General features: G+C 37.3%; 1 protein-coding gene across 1 annotated transcript in view; it reads right to left on the bottom strand.

Moving 5' to 3' along the window:
• Positions 1-4,734: 4,734 nt before the first annotated feature.
• Positions 4,735-17,366, bottom strand: part of LOC148063609 (ephrin type-A receptor 4-A-like) — a 34,606-nt gene continuing 21,974 nt past the window's right edge. The window contains exons 10-19 of the mRNA XM_087811500.1: positions 16,402-16,513; positions 14,346-14,404; positions 14,010-14,123; positions 13,765-13,950; positions 12,492-12,553; positions 12,206-12,415; positions 11,078-11,254; positions 8,846-9,033; positions 6,953-7,135; positions 4,735-5,532 (exon numbers count right to left, since the gene is read on the bottom strand). Of these exons, the coding sequence (XP_087667626.1) occupies positions 5,415-5,532; positions 6,953-7,135; positions 8,846-9,033; positions 11,078-11,254; positions 12,206-12,415; positions 12,492-12,553; positions 13,765-13,950; positions 14,010-14,123; positions 14,346-14,404; positions 16,402-16,513 (1,409 nt within the window). The 3' untranslated portion in view covers positions 4,735-5,414. The remainder of the gene's footprint in view (positions 5,533-6,952; positions 7,136-8,845; positions 9,034-11,077; positions 11,255-12,205; positions 12,416-12,491; positions 12,554-13,764; positions 13,951-14,009; positions 14,124-14,345; positions 14,405-16,401; positions 16,514-17,366) is intronic.

Here is a 17,366-nt window from a genome sequence, read left to right as displayed (position 1 = left end):
CAGGAGCCTCACAGAGAGGGGGCGCTCTCATGGATCTGCTGCGACCAGGACTGTGTGGACCACCTGCGGTTCCGAGCTGGAGACGCTTGTTGAGATGTTTGCTCTCTGACTTGTAGGATTAGAGTCATCACAGAGAGGTTTTCCTTCGGGAGAGCAGAGTAAACATCGGAGCTGGTGTGGGGGGTCCAGAGGCCAAATTCCTCCCGAGACCCCCAACTCTGTCAGATCCCCTCACTAGAAGGGGGTTGATGTCAGAGGGGACTCCAGTAGAGACGTAAATGCTCTTTAAGGTTTAAATGATTTTAGTTGTCAGGTGGTAGATTTCAACCGAGACTGACTGTAGCTAACAGTGTAAGCTAATAGTTAAGTTAGCATACATTCATTTTTTATATTGCATTTTAACTCTTAAGATGATAGTTCACCCAAAATTCAAACTTCACTCATTTTCTACTCACCCTCATGTTGACTAAGGTGTTGGGTTTATTTTCAGAATAATCTGTTCATTTTTAGAGATATAGACAAAAATGCGAGTTGATGCTAATGTAGCAGCTAGCACAGCTAGCGCTCACTCGTCATCGTCGCCCAAAATGACGTCAGCATAATGGATTATATACACAAGAATAAAATTATGCAGAGGAACTTAAGACCTTGGCTCCAGCAAAGGTTTGAGTGATAGCCTCAAGTCAGCTTTACCTTTTATTATGTAAAACTGTGGATATAAATTGTAATTTTTTTCTTAAATAAGGAATTTTCTTTTATTAAATAAATAGATCCAAGTATATCGTACTAATGATGGAATAGTGTTTGTAATCGTCTTTAATAGTTTGTTAATGTGTTTCAAGAGATTGTAAATGTGTTTTAAGTGTTTATCAATGTGTTGTAAGTGTTTGTCATCGTCCTTTAATAGTTTGAAAATGTGTTCAAGAGATTGTAAATGTGTTTTAAGTGTTTTTCATAGTTTGTAAATGTGTATCAAGAGTTTGTAAATGTCTTTTAAGTGTTTGTCATCGTCTTTTAAGAGTTTGTAAATGTGTTTTAAGTGTTTGTAAATGTGTTTTAGGTGTTTGTCATCGTCTTTTAAGAGTTTGTAAATGTGTTTTAGGTGTTTGTCATCGTCTTTTAATAGTTTGTAAATGTGTTGAAGAGTTTCTCATCGTTTTTTAAAAGTTTGTAAATGTGTTTAATAGATTGTAAATGTGTTTGAAGTGTTTGTAAATGTGTTTAATAGATTGTAAATGTGTTTTAAGTGTTAGTCATCGTCTTTTAATAGTGTGTAAATGTGTTTAAGAGTTTGTAATTGTGTTTTAAGTTCTTGAAAATGTGTTTTAAGTGTTTGTAAATGTGTTTTACATGTTTGTAAACTGACATGACAAAAAATGACTAAAGAATAATTAAAATTAATAAACAGTTTTGATCCTTTTGAAAATATGTCAAAAGTATGTATAAATACAACTAGAACTTACTTGCTCCCGACTTGACTTCATTTCTCGTGAATTGTCATTTAAAATATATGTTTTGTATTCAATTAAAAAGTGTGTTTTTTAAGAAAGAGCTCCATTTTTTTTTCTATTTTTAGAACATGCCTAATGGGCACCATCAGTGACCCTCGTGGGCCCCTGTTTTATAATCTCCTCCCCGATCAGAACCGTCGGTGGTACCAGCTTGTTCTCCGTCGGACTCAACTGTTGACCCGCTGGATCCAACAAACACAAGCCTGGACCAATCAGAGATCAGCATTCAGCGAGCGAGTCTGATCCGCCTCAGGACGTGAGGATGTGCAGCAGCAGATGCCATCAGTCCGAGGCTAATGTGCGTCAGATGCTACCTGTCCGGCGGCAGCAGGAGGAGCAGCCGAGGGTGAGCGACCGAGCTGCCGACGCCCGGATCTTCATCTCATAACTGAGTAGAAAAACGCCAGCTCAGCGCAAGACGGCTCCATCAGGGGGTTGCCGTGGGAACGCCTCCGGCATTAGGTCCTCCATTGAGGTGATGCCTTTAATCCCGAAACAAATCTGGACTGTGTGTCGAGGCGTCTCCGGCTGTGTGCTCGGGAGAGCGTTCCCCGGGTTGTCGGAACCCAATCTCACACACATTAGCTCACGGCCGGCCGCGCCGCTAAGACGCCCCGCCGCCACTCCCACATGGGCGAGCGGGCAGGATTAGCCGGTTCCATACACGCCCTAATCTGGGCACAAAAAACACACAATCGCCTCCCACTGGGACGTGGAGACAGAAGGATTGGATTCCGCTCGGAGTCTCCTCCACGAGTGTCTTTTGGCGTTAGCGTTACGGCGGGCGGACGAAGGCCTCCGGGTGATCAATGTCTTCTGGCCTCGGCTCCCGCTGTGAGCGAGGTTTGGACAGAGTTTGTCGGACAAATGCTTCCCCGCAGATGTTCGGGGATTAAACAGCAGCGATTTAGAGCAGAATCGTCTCGTCGCCGCGGAATGAATCACAACACAATTTATCTCGACACACACTCGAGTGTTTGTCCTCAAACACACTGAGTCGTGTCCCACCGATGCCTTTACCGGCGCCGGTGTGTGAGAGCCACGAGACCAGCGGCCCAAACCCGGTTAACAGAACAAGCGTTCGGACCCGTGGTCCCACCACGGTACACCCAGAAAATACATTCTTAGGTCTATGACCTTCTGAACGTTATGCACAATGTTGCTCATGGAACAAGGAACGAATCAACAGGTTTCTAAAGTTCCATCTGGATCCTGGAAGGCTTTGAAGGTTCCCTCGATCACTTAAAACGGCTACTTATGGCAGAGGATGGGTATTGTTAAGATGTTAGCCCTATGGTGGTCGGGAAGTGCAAAACAAATTTGCAAAAACATTAAATGAATTTGCAAACCCCCATAAGGCATTTTCAAATTAAAAAAGGTACATTTGCAAACTCTTAAATGTTTTTATAAGTGTTTCTTAATATGCTAAATTGTTGTAAATGTGTTTTAATAGTTTGTAAATGTGTTTCAAGTTCTAACAACCTTTTGAAACATATTTACAAACTGAAATTTACAAATTGCTGAAACACATATACGAACTTAGAAGCAAATTCGTCAACTTTGAATAACATTTTCAAAACTCCTGTTAATAAATGACAAACAAAAAGAAATGTAAACAGTCTTTGAAACATGTTTACAGACTCAAAAGCAAAATTGCAAAATTATGAAAACAAATTTAGAAACTGAAAAACACATTTTCAAAATCTTCAGCGTTTACAAAACGTTTTATATTCATTAACAAATTATAAAAAATATGTTAAATAAAAAAAGAACTAAAGAAACTTAACTGAAGAAACGTATATAAATGTTTTAAGATGTTGTAAATGTGTTTTAGGCATTTGTCATTGTCTTATAGTAGATTGTAAATGTGTTTTAAGAGTTTGCAAATGTGTTTAATAGATTGTAAATGTGTTTTAAGAGTTTGTCATCGTCTAATAATAGTTTGTAAATGTGTTTTAGGATTTTGTATATGTGTTTTAATAGTTTACAATGTTTTTAAAGAGTTTGTAACAGTGTTTTTAAGTGTTTATAAATGTGTTTAATGGATTGTAAATGTGTTTTGTTTGTTATCATCTTTTAATAGTTTGTAAATGTGTTTTAATAGTTTGTAAATGTGTTCTAGGTGTTTGTAAATGTGTTTTAAGTGTTTGTAATCGTCCTTTAATCAACTTTAAATGTGTTTGAAGAGTTTGTAAATGTGTTTTAAGAGTTTTCAAATGTGTTTTTGAGTTTGCAAATGTATTATAATAGTTTGTAAATGTGTTTTAAGTTTGTAATTGTGTTTTAAGAGTTTGTAAATATGTTTTAAGTGTTTGTCATCGTCTTCCAATAGTTTGTAAATGTGTTTTAATACTTTTTAATTGTGTTTTAAGAGTTTGTAAATGTGTTTCAAGAGTTTGTAAATTACCCCAGGAGGATGAATTGGTTTAATCATTATTTCCATGTGTTTAACTCTCACCAGTAGAAGCCACAGAAGCAACAAATCTATTCTTTGATCAATGATTCCTAAATATTTAATACGATCTCAAACTTATTTAGCTGACAAACAACTCAAAACATCCCTGAGGGAGAGAAATATACACTTTCATATCCACGTCTGGTATCTTCTTCTTTTTCCTTCGACTACTTTTATTCTCAAAATATACACATTCATGAGTCTTTTAACTTGTAATTTTTTTACCACATTCCAGTGCAAAATTCAGCAAGAACTGTGTGTCTTTTACCACTATTTTCCATTTGAACGAAAATCATTGTTTTCATTTGTCGTAAACCTCCACCGAAGCCTCTTGATGGTCGAACTCCCACCAGAAGGATATTCTCATTATCGGGGGAAAAAAAACTCTGACAGTTTTTTGGATCTTCCACATCAAACAAATCCCACAATCAACTCCCCGGTTAGTGTGTAGTGTGTGTAGTGTGTAGTGTGTGTAGTGTGTGTACACAGTGGAAGTGAGAAGAACAGATGTGATGCTGATTCGACGTTCTTGAAGTCAAGCTAGTTTAGCTGACCAAAGCAGCGCCGCTCACGGTGACAGCCTCGTCCTGATTCCCTTTTTCTTTTCTTTCTCCGCCCGCAGAACGCACAGCGAGTGTGACAGCGGCATCCGGGGGGGGTTCTGGTGTCCTATCCCCCCCCCCCCCCGCACCCCCACTTTCATCGCACACTTTCTTAATCAACTCAAGAGACGCCGGCGGCTTCTCCCGACGCCACGCATTTTCAAACTGATTTTTTGGGGCGTTTATTGCAATACAATATGGCGATCATTACATTTGTCCTCATCGTGTCTATTTTACAAACTATTTAATAAAAAAAAACAACAACACTATAAATAAAAGAGGCTAACGTTTAGCGTTGAACACAAGAGATCTATGTACAAACACACAAAGTAATAAACAGTTAGTCTGAGAGAGAGCTAAGGATGATACATTCCGACAGGCTCCGCCCACTCGCTCGCTCACTTTGCATATTCAGAATATTTTCAAGAGAAGTCGGACGCTCTAGGCTACACACACACACACACACACACACACACACACACACACACGAACGCACACAACCACACACTCCGTATTCCCGTGACTGGAGAAGGCAGTTTTTTCCTTTATATCCCGGAGACATATTATAACCACGACTTCCCTATGGATTTATGTCCGTGTAGCGACTCGTCGTCAACGCAGAGTCTGATTCAAGTCGAGCCCGAGGACAAAGAAAAACAAGTTGGAAGCCATTTTGTTAGAAGTGGTGATGAAACAAGATCCAGATTGTGGTAAAAAAAAAAAGAGAAAAAAAACGTTAAAAAAATCCACTCGTATGGAAGTCCGGGAAAAAGTGCCGCTCGATCGGGTGTCGCGCTGAAGAGTCCGTCTAAAGTGCATGGATGAGGTAAATGAAGTTCCGGGGACTCACACCGGCACCATGGTGTGTTGTATGTGCTGTATTTGAGACAACATTTCCCGCTGCACGCTCGCAATTAGCATGTCCTGGTGCGACGGCGTGATGATGCCCAGTCTGTCCAGCTCCCTGTGGAGACACACGCGTGTGGTGAGGAACACGCCATCAAACAGTTACCATGTTACTGAACCAGAGGAAAGAGTACAACACAAATGAATCAAAGGGCCCTTTTCTCTACTTTGTGAAACTGTGTTTTACTTCATTTATCGGTTTTAATGCATCCAAACTCTAGTATTTGGACATAAGTATTTAAAAGCATATTCTTTAAATCACACTTTAATCAATAAAACTAGTTGGTTTAGTAGTCAATAAGCAAGATAACTTCATACTTTTATTACTTTTATTAATCAAAATAAACCTGGAAATATTCCGATTTTTAAAACCATTATAATACAAGTACAGTCGACAGGAAATATGTTGGATTATGGTATAAACGACAATGTCTTTAATCATTAGTACGTCCCTTATTTTGTGTTTTGTATGTATTTTAGTGTATTCTACAGTGGCTGATAAGACACAAATATTGAGTTATTTATCATGTTAGGAATCTGAATCAATGCTTTCACTTAAATAAATAATAGAAATCAGATCTGGTTTGAAGTTGCACATTTTTTTTACTTGCCAGGAGAGAGTAGAACAGAGTTAACATGTTTGAAGCACAGAGCTGTTAGTTCACTGTTATATGTTCGTGGCAGTTTTTACAAGCCGTTATTGATCTTACTCCAAATGTTTACAACTGATACTAACTTTAGAAACCTGGTACAAAGACTTCTTTACCACACACAAAAACTACAATCAGTGAGAGAATATTACTATATGTGGTTAATAAAGTAAATTAGCTCAGGAATTTCACTTCACTTTATATTTTTAGTGACATTCTTACTTTATTTTTATTTGAATCTTATTATTTCGGTGTTAATCCCACCTTTTTTTTTAAATTTGTTTTATAAAAAACTAGATCAGCAAGGGATGACTGTATTTATGTGGCCCTCATGGGGTAAAAGATCACGTCGAAACTACAGTTTTATTTTGTATATCTTTCTACTATTCATTAATTGACTCTAATTGACTAATATTTATTGCCCATCAAAAGATTTATGAATATAAAAAAAATATAAAAAAAATACGGAAAATATTTTTTATTATACGCTATAATAATTAAAACATCTTTATTAAATAAAGTAAAACAATAATTTTAGCATATTTAGCTTGACTTTATTTATTTATTTTACACGTACTTTTGCCCTCTTTTTGCATGTGGTCCCTCACGCCCACCACTGAATGAAATTTAGCTCCTGAGGAAATATAATTGCCCACTGAACTAGTTTATTAATTTATTTTTATTCTCAAATTTGACTTGTTTTGTTTTGAGTTCAACAATTCAGATGCTTTAAAATGAAGATTTAAAATCATGTAATGTGTGTTAATTCACACATGAAGCTGTTAAAGTGACAGAGCTTCATTAGATTGAGCAGAATAAAGTACTCACTGGTGTGTCAGAGCCAGTAGACTGTCCAGACTGGTGTAACCTGCAGCCGCCAGTGTGTCTCTGTACCGGTCCAGACCCATGGACTGCAGCCACTCACACACCGACCACTGCACACACACTTCAGGGATGACCGACACACACACCTCCGGGCCCAGCCCTGACTCCAGTATTGTGGCGCTGGGTCTAGAAAGAAAAGGGGCCTTATTTTGACAAATCATTTTTAATGTGTTGTATAAAGTTTACAATGAAAAATATCTAAGAAAAGTATTTAGAGTTGGTTCGATAATGTTCCACTGCATGGTCTGAGGGCCACATGCAGCCTTTCCGAAGCCCGTATTGGGTCCAGAAAGACATCGCAACGTATTTCATTTTTTTCTGAAACAACTTTTTGTTTCACTGATATTTCAAAGAATACAAGAAAGATTTAACGACATTCTAACTGAGTTTATTGAGGTTCATCTGGATCTAGGAAGTGCTTGAAGGTTTCTAAAGGTCGTAGCTTGTGTCTGGCTTTGTCAAAATCCCCAAAAATGGATTAACTTTTACGTGAGTGTAGCGCTAAAATCATTGTTATCGGAGGTTTGACAGCAAATACTATGATGCTGGTGGAAGAGACAGGATCTACTTCCTGTCATGCTTTTTTATTTAATTTAAATTTATTAAGTCAATTGAAAGAAAGGAAAGATGCTGTTTTTCACCTTTATTTGAAATAAAAAATAGTCTCTTGGCTGAGGATTATACTTTGTCTGAGCTTTTTTTAATAATTAATTTAATAATAATTATTTTATTTTTCACTTATTAACATTAGAGCATGCTTTTTTATAGGTAATTTAATTATTATTATTTTATGTTTCACTTATTAACATTACAATACGCTTTTTTATAGTTCATTTAATTATTATTATTTTATTTTTCACTAATTAACATTAGAATACGCTTTTTTATAGGTCATTTAATTATTATTATTTTATTTTTCACTAATTAACATTACAATATGCTTTTTTATAGTTCATTTAATTATTATTATTTTATTATTCACTAATTAACATTAGAATCAACTTTTTTGTAGGTCATTTAATTATTATTATTTTATGTTTCACTTATTAACATTACAATACGCTTTTTTATAGTTCATTTAATTATTATTATTTTATGTTTCACTAATTAACATTAGAATACGCTTTTTTATAGGTCATTTAATTATTATTATTTTATTTTTCACTAATTAACATTACAATACGCTTTTTTATAGTTCATTTAATTATTATTATTTTATTTTTCACTAATTAACATTAGAATACACTTTTTTATAGGTCATTTAATTATTATTATTTTATGTTTCACTTATTAACATTACAATACGCTTTTTTATAGTTCATTTAATTATTATTATTTTATGTTTCACTTATTAACATTAAAATATTATTTTTTATAGTTCATTTAATTATTATTATTTTATGTTTCACTTATTAACATTAGAATATTATTTTTTATAGTTCATTTAATTATTATTATTTTATGTTTCATTTATTAACATTAGAATACCCTTTTTTTTATAGTAAAGTTAATTATTATTGTATGTTTCACTTATTAACATTAGAATACGCTTACTTTTTTAATCATGACATCAAAACCATATATATATATATATATATATATATATATATATAGTGCTAACATAGCATTAGCTATTAGCTTAGGACACATTAGAAAGTGGGTCATTCCTTCTCAGAGCGAACAAAACATATTTACAGTGTTGAAGTACGAGTCAGAACCAGATCAATGACCCGGAACTCAAACAGAACTTTACAAACACCATCCGCTCAGTGTTTGAACTCATCAAACAGTTTGCGACAAACACAGCGTTCCTCCTCCTCCTCCTCCGTCGCTCACCTCTCGCCTCCCGTCCTGCGAAGGGTCCCCGGGTTCCTGATCAGCTTGTCCAGCATGTTGAGGATCTGGCTGAAGGTGGGTCGCTCGGCTCGCTCGCGCTCCCAACAGTCCAGCATCAGCTGGTGCAGGACCACGGGACAGTCCATGGGCGCCGGCAGACGGTAGCCCTCCTCGATGGCCTTGATCACCTGAGAAAAAAAAACGAAGGGTCCTTGAACGTCTCACGCGAGTCAATCAACTTCGAATACGAGAAACCGGTAAAAGTGCAGAATCAGCAGTTTCTGATCGACGCGGCTCATTCTTCCAAACATGATTTTTGATCCAATTTGGTGCGTTATTGTTTTTTTAAACTCATCCCGCTGAGGTCAGCGGTTTCTTTATTTCAACCCTTTAGCGGGAGAATTCCTGCTCGGATCCTGTGGGTCGGATCCGTGTGTGTGTGTGTGTGTGTGCGTGTGTTTGTGTCCGAGAATAAGTTTGTGAACAACAACTCATAAGGAAAGTAATCAATCTTGCTGGACCCACTTCAGCCTAACAAGCCTTGATGGCGACCTGATTGCAAATTTACTCATAAATGTTCTTTTTTTATCGCCTCAATACTTTTAATCAGGCCCGGATTCCTGTTGCAAGTGTACTTGAGCCCAGATAAGTTTCAACACGTAGACTTCATTAAAGACTAATCACGGCAAGTTTTTATGTGTGTGTGTGTGTGTGTGTGAAGATGTCAAAAATATGAAGGTCAGCGTGCTCAGCGCTGTGCGTCTAACTGAGTTTGTGTTTCCTTCAAACGGCCACATCTGAAGCACTTTATTGTGATTTAATCCTGAATAATGAAGTGCACACGGAGAATAAAGTGGTGTGACACAGATTTAATTTTGTTTTGGGAAAGAATCATGATTGATGGCTCAGATGCTCAAAGAGAGTTAAAAGAATGTCAAAGAAGCTCAGAAGGAAAGTGACCAAAATATTGTCGTCATGGAGACTTCGCAGAAATATGAAAAGACCCAACGAAAACACGAGTGGAAAACTTTAACTGACTATAGAATACAAATTAAATTAGAGTGAATATATCTTTATTTACAACCGCAATGGCACAAAACCTTAGTTCATTCTTTTTTCAAACAACACATAATGCGGTGCATTCAATAACGTGGGACAAAAAAAATGACTGAATGAACCAAACGAAATTTACAATAGTAAATAACTGAAGGATATTTATATTTTTAACAATTAAAATAAGCATCTTTAGTGTCTGGAATAGATCCAGTTTATAAGAATGATAGAAGAAGAAAAAATGGATGAACGAGAAACTTCAAGGACAGTGTTTGGGAAAATGAAAGATTTGTTTTTCTGCTAAAAAATGATTAAACAACAAGTTTAAGGAAACCAGAGAACAGAGGAATTTAACAAAACAATTCAGTCACCAGAACATAAAGTACCTAACACAATATTTTGGAGGACAGAAAGGGAAAATAAAGTTGACAATTTTTCTGGGAATAAAACACTGTTTTTACCCCTGTGTAATCTCAGGGTCAATGTGACCCACAGGACAAAAAAATATATTTGTGGTATCCCTTGTGTTGCCACATTTCTTTTTTACCCAAGCGTTAAAAGGGGGGGAAATTATCCAAATGTATCGTCTTATCTCTGTTTAATCCCTCACAAAATATTGAAAAGCATTGTTGAAAGAAAATGAAAATAAATCACATCTAACTCTTTATCTGGCAACGACTGAACGCTGATGAATGGAGACACACGTCAGTTTAGATCCTCAGACAGAGTTGTAAACAGAGGTACAAAGTGACCCCCGACCCCCCGTCACCACCACAGATGATGTCAGAAGTGGACGTGAAACCCTCCCCATTGTGATGCCTCCCTATGAAGGACCCGCAGGAATAAGTGAACCTCTGTGCGAGGGATCAAAGAGGCGGAGGGGGGGGGTCTGCTTTCATGACATCCAGATCCAGTTCCAAAGAGGACAACGGAGCGTTTGAAAAGTGGGGTGCGAGTGGATGGAGAGCACTCTCACAATGGTCACTCCATAACAATAATACGCTTCATTTCATATGTTTGTACAGCACCATATCTTAGCAGGAATAAAAAATCAACCCGAATCTGAAGGTCAGAAACAACATTAAATTTCACTTTCTACTCTTTTCCACGGTGTCTATAAAGTATAATAAAAGCATTGATCAACATTATCCCCCGAAAATATAACAAAAGAAAACTCACGTCCTGGTTGTTCATGTCCCAGTACGGCCTCTCTCCGTACGACACCACCTCCCACATGACGATGCCGTAGCTCCACACGTCGCTAGCCGTGGTGAACTTCCTGTAAGTGATGGCCTCGGGGGCCGTCCACCGGATGGGGATCTTCCCCCCCGGCGACAGGTACGTCCCGATGGCCTCCTGAAACAGAAGGGTTTCATTTCTGAGTTAAAAACTGCACTAGTAGAGCGAAGAGTTTGGCAGACAGAATTGTCAAAAACGTCAAGTTTTGTATTTTTGTGAGTTGATTTTATGGAAAAGTTTATGTTAGTTCGTTGTGCAATGAATCTACAAAATGAATCTACAGAATGAATCTACAGAATGAATCTACAGAATGAATCTACAGAATGAATCTACAGAATGAATCTACAAAATGAATCTACAGAATGAATCTACAAAATGAATCTACAGAATGAATCTACAAAATGAATCTACAGAATGAATCTACAGAATGAATCTACAGAATGAATCTACAGAATGAATCTACAGAATGAATCTACAGAATGAATCTACAAAATGAATCTACAGAATGAATCTACAGAATGAATCTACAGAATGAATCTACAGAATGAATCTACAGAATGAATCTACAGAAAACCACACAAGTTACTGGTCAATCAAACATTGATTGTACCTTTAAGATGTTTTATTTTGAAAAAAAAGACATGATTTTCTCCAAACTTACTTTTGTCTGTGACTCTTGACAAGTTAAGAAGCTTGTTTTGGTCAATTCACTTATTTATTAGTGCAAATGAGCACCACAAACTCTACATGGGACCATATTAATTATGTTTATATAATAAACCATTACTCTTGCTGACTCAGCATTTTGCTGGGATGTATTATTCATGCTCTTTGATTTTCTTTTTTTCTGAAGGTTGGTACATGAAAATAAAGTACATTAAACCATTCTGTGGTGCAAATAAAGTTGGAAACTTGTGCCTTTATCAGAAATGAAATGATTTATACCATAGATCACATATGGCAGAGGTAATAAAATGTAATCATTAAATACACATCTAATAAGAGGCTTTAAAATACTAATAGATTTATTTAGTTAATTTGAATTATTATTATTTAATCTTTTCTTACCCTGGTAGTGTACGCCGCCTCAGGGTCGTCCTCCAGAACTCTGCTCAGGCCGAAGTCTGACACCTTACACACCAGGTTGCTGTTGACCAGGATGTTCCTGGCCGCCAGGTCTCGGTGCACGTAGCTCATGTCCGACAGATACTTCATCCCTGACGCGATGCCGCGCAGCATCCCCACCAGCTGGATCACCGTGAACTGGCCGTCGTGCTTCTGCGAAGGAGGGAACATCACGGATGACGAATGAGGCGACAAACAGTAAATGCTAGTCGAGGCTGAAACTACGTACTCGGAGAAAAGCGTCCAGGGATCCGTTTTCCATGTATTCAGTGATGATCATCAGTGGTTTACCTGGAGAAGAGAAAACATGAATCTAAAACTAAACACACATGAAAGAAGTTGATACTGAACTCAGGAAAATACAAAAGAGAAGAAAACAAGACAATAAAAACAACAGGAAAGAACAAATGAAAAGAAAAAAGAAAACACAAAACAAAACAAAAATAAAAGAAAACTAAATAAAAACAACAGAAAACAAAAGAATAAACACAAACATAAGTTAACAAGACAAAAAAGAAAAAGAACACACAAATGAGAAAAGACAAAAGAAAAGAAAGCAAGAAAAAATAAACAAACATGAAAGAAAAAATAAATAAGGCAAAACCAAAGAAAAGAAAACAGAACAAACAAAAACAAACCAAAAGAAAAAAAAGCCCACATAAATAGTTAAAAGGCAAATGGAAAGAAAACAATATAAAAGAAAGAAAAACAAAAACACACAAAAGAAAGACAAATCAAAAGAACACAAAACATAAAAAAGAAAACATGACAAAACTAAGACAGGGAAAAAAGAAAACACAAAACAAAGAAAGGAAAAAACAAATAAGAAAACCTGACAACACAAAGAAAGGAAAAAAAGAAAACAAGACAAAACAAAGAAAGGTAAAAGAAAAAAAAAAGAAAAAATGACAAAACTGAGAAGGGAAAAAAACTAAAAAAAAAGAAAGCATGACATAACTAAGAAAGGAAAAAGAAAAAGAAAATAAAACCTGACAACACAAAGAAAGGAAAAAAAGAAAACAAGACAAAACAAAGAAAGGTAAAAGAAAAAAAAAAGAAAAAATGACAAAACTGAGAAGGGAAAAAAAATTAAAAAAAGAAAACATGACATAACTAAGAAAGGAAAAAGAAAAAGAAAAGAAAACAGGACAACATAAAGAAAGGAAAAAAACAAGACAAAACAAAGAAAGGAAAAAGACAAAAAAGAAAACATGACAAAACTGAGAAGGGAAAAAAAACTAAAAAAAGAAAACATGACATAACAAAATAACACAAAATATAACAAAACAAGTCAAGATTGAGAAAGAAAAAAACAAAAAAGAAAACATGAAAAAAACAAAATAAAGTAAACACAGAAAAAAGAAAAGATGGCTAAACTAAACTAAACTAAAGAATACAAAACACTTTTTTTTAAAAAAGATGAAAAATGTTTCAATGGATTTCACAAATGACTCTCAGACTTTGGGGTTTTGTTAAAAGAAGCTATAATAAAAAAAACTCACATCTGGTCACGACTCCCTCCAGTCGGATGATGTTGGGATGATCAAACTGTCCCATGATTGACGCCTCGGACAGGAAGTCCCGCCTCTGCTTGTCAGAATATCCTGCTTTCAGGCTCTTGATGGCCACGTACACTTCCCTCTTACCCTGCACTCGCAGTCGCCCGCTGCACACCTCCCCGAACTCACCTGCACACACCGGACCACGTGAGCGAGTGCGATCGTGGGTCAGGAAACGACGAGCTTACCCATGCCGATGACCCTCTCGATGTGGATGCTGCTCACGTCGATCTCCTTGGCGAACTCGTGGATGGCTTGATCGGGGTCCTCGTAGGTGAAAGGATCCACGTAGATTTTAACTCCTGCAGAAGAGCGAGACGTGGAGGATGAGATGAATAAATGCTGCATATGTTATGTAAATGCCTTCGGCGGAGGCTTTTCAAAGTGTGAGCGGGTGTTTTGGAGAGGAGGAGAGGAGGGAGAGCATCCATCTGTGCCTGTGTGTGTGTGTGTGTAGGTGTGTGTGTGTGTGTGTGTATGTGCATGTGTGTGTGTAGGTGTGTGTGTGTGTGTGTGTTATCTACCTGGGTTAAGATGCTTCTCCTCCTCCGAGTCTTGTTTTGTTTTGCTGTACTTGCGTCTCCTGTGGGTCAGAAAACACTGTCAATACAACATTGATGATTTTAACATTAGAGGTTTGAGAAAAAACACATATATATCGCAAAATCATTTTTCACGATACTGCATCGATATTTTAAATTAACAAATTAACTATATTTTTTTCTTCTAAGTCACATTTTATTTTCATTGTTGTTCTTTTATAGACTATTTATATTTACAATAATATAATTACATTTTTATCTACAAATAACGTTAAAAATATTAATTGCGTTCATTTTTGTGTTGCATCATATCTTTGAGACTCTAGATGGCAGCAGTCATTACGTCCTCCGCATCTACAGAAACAAGAAAAATCACAGAGATCCCAAAAGATCCCAGTGACAACTGAGGACGAGAGGATACAGTCGACTCCAGCAGCTTTTAAAACTGATGTTTGGACATATCTACAGGAACAATTAAAATCCCGCGAGATCCCAGTGACAACTGAGGACGAGAGGATACAGTCGATTCCAGCAGCTTTTAAAACTGATGTTTGGACATATCTACAGGAACAATAAAATCCTGCGAGATCACAGTGACAACTGAGGACCAGAGGATACAATCGACTCCATCAGCTTTTAAAACTGATGTTTGGACATATCTACAGGAACAATAAATTCCCGCGAGACAACTGAGGACGAGAGGATACAGTCGACCCCAGCAGCTTTTAAAACTGTAGTTTGGACATATCTACAGGAACAATAAAACCCCGCGAGATCCCAGTGACAACTGAGGACGAGAGGATACAGTCGATTCCAGCAGCTTTTAAAACTGATGTTTGGACATATCTACAGGAACAATAAAATCCTGCGAGATCACAGTGACAACTGAGGACCAGAGGATACAATCGACTCCATCAGCTTTTAAAACTGATGTTTGGACATATCTACAGGAACAATAAAATCCCGCGAGACAACTGAGGACGAGAGGATACAGTCGACCCCAGCATCTTTTAAAACTGTAGTTTGGACATATCTACAGGAACAATAAAACCCCACGAGATCCCAGTGACAACTGAGGATGAGAGGATACAATCGACTCCAGCAGCTTTTAAAACTGATGTTTGGACATATCTACAGGATCAATAAAATCCTGCGAGATCCCAGTGACAACTGAGGATGAGAGGATACAGTCGACTCTAGCAGCTTTTAAAACTGATGTTTGGACATATCTACAGGAACAATAAAATCCCGCGAGACAACTGAGGACGAGAGGATACAGTCGACTCCAGCAGCTTTTAAAGGTGATGTTTGGATATATTTTGGTTTCAAAACAAATCAAAGCAGTTACGACTTCCTCAAGAGTCATGTGGTCTGTAAATTCTGCAACACCAGAGTCAAGTGCTCGACAATACTACAAACATCCCTGAAGTATTGCAATATAAAGTATCGCCGTCCTTGTATCATGACACGCATCTTATCGCCTGATTCTTGCCATTGCACACACAGTAGCAGCAGCAGCAGCTTCCTCCTTCATTGTTACAGCCTAGATGAAAGGTGTGCGTCACATTTAAAGTGTGTGTCAATTTGGTCCGGGCTTCAGATGGGATGGGATGACAAAGAAGAGCGAAAAAAGCAGAGCCGAGGCTGCAAAACGGAGTTTGTAGATGAAAGCGCGGAGAGGAGGAGTAATGCCTCAGGTAGCGCCAGATAAAAGGTGTTTTCCATTAAACAAAAGAACTGTCAAAACACCTTTGTGGCGGTACAGGTGTGTGTTTCAGTGTCTGCCTGCAATTGTGCGTCTACATAGGCAGGTCGTCTCTGTGCACAACAATCACACAGCATGAGACTCACACACACACCATGAAGAGACGGTAATGACAAGTCAGGGACAAAGAGATTAACACTGTCTCCACTCTAATCCCTGCAGGTAACACACATATTTAACTACACAAGAGCCTCCGTCCACTCAGGTAGTTTGGTTTTTCAGCTGAAGTTTCAACGCCCCGAGAGACCGAAAGCTGCTGACGGACGTTCTCACCTGCGGCTGATGATGAAGATGGCTGCCGAGATGAGCAGCAGGATTCCCACCCCGCTGACTGACAGCAGCAGGAACGCCGAGTTGACACCTTCACCGATCAGAGGGAAGGGATCTGGAGAAGGAAACGTGATACAGATGCTTCAGCATCGAACCAGAAGAACGTGTAATACACACTTGAATGTTGTTGTCGGCTGGAACAATCGTGTACGTCTTGGTATTTCATGTCATTTTTAAAACCAGGGAAAAAACGAGACAGTAATATTTTCTCGGAAATTGAAAACGAAGATAAATTATAATTTCAGATTGTTAAAAAACCATTAAAACAAAAATATTTAATTTAAAGACAATAGAGAATTTATGTATAAAAAGCAGTACAAGAAGTAAATACTATTTTTAATTTTTTTTTAATTTCTGTTGACCCGGTAGTCGTTGCTAGCCCAGTTAGCATTCAAAGTGTTTCGGTTAGCTTAGCATGTGGTTAGCATGCACGACATAGCTGTAAGAGTTAAACCCTCTAAACAAATAACACAAGATGAATTGCACCAGGAATGTTTGACAAATCAAGACATTCTCCTTTTTTTAAAGACATGTTTTTTCTTCTTGAAGCGACATGTGTCTGTAAAGTTAGTTCAACAGGCTTTAAGTCTATGTAAATAAAGAGCCATAAGAAAGAACGCAAGGAAAACCGGAGGTCATGACCTTATTATGTAAACAATCAAATTGCATTTTTTCAAGGCATTATAGGTTATTCGTAGTAAAATAAAGACGTTGATGTAAAATGTATTATTTGCTTTATTTCCCTCCAACAAGTAATTTCGATGTCATCAGTTAGCATTTTGGTGTTTTGGTTAGCTTAGCATGCTATTAGCACAATGTAGCCATAAGAGTTGAATGTTCCAAACAAAGGAATTTAACTTGGAATATTTTACAAATCATATTGTCCTCCTTTACTGAGACAGTTTCTT

Source organism: Callionymus lyra, chromosome 16 (assembly GCF_982586985.1).
Source record: "Callionymus lyra chromosome 16, fCalLyr1.hap1.1, whole genome shotgun sequence".
NCBI classification, from domain to species: Eukaryota; Metazoa; Chordata; class Actinopteri; order Syngnathiformes; family Callionymidae; genus Callionymus; species Callionymus lyra.
This window is presented reverse-complemented; position numbering and strand designations above follow the sequence as displayed.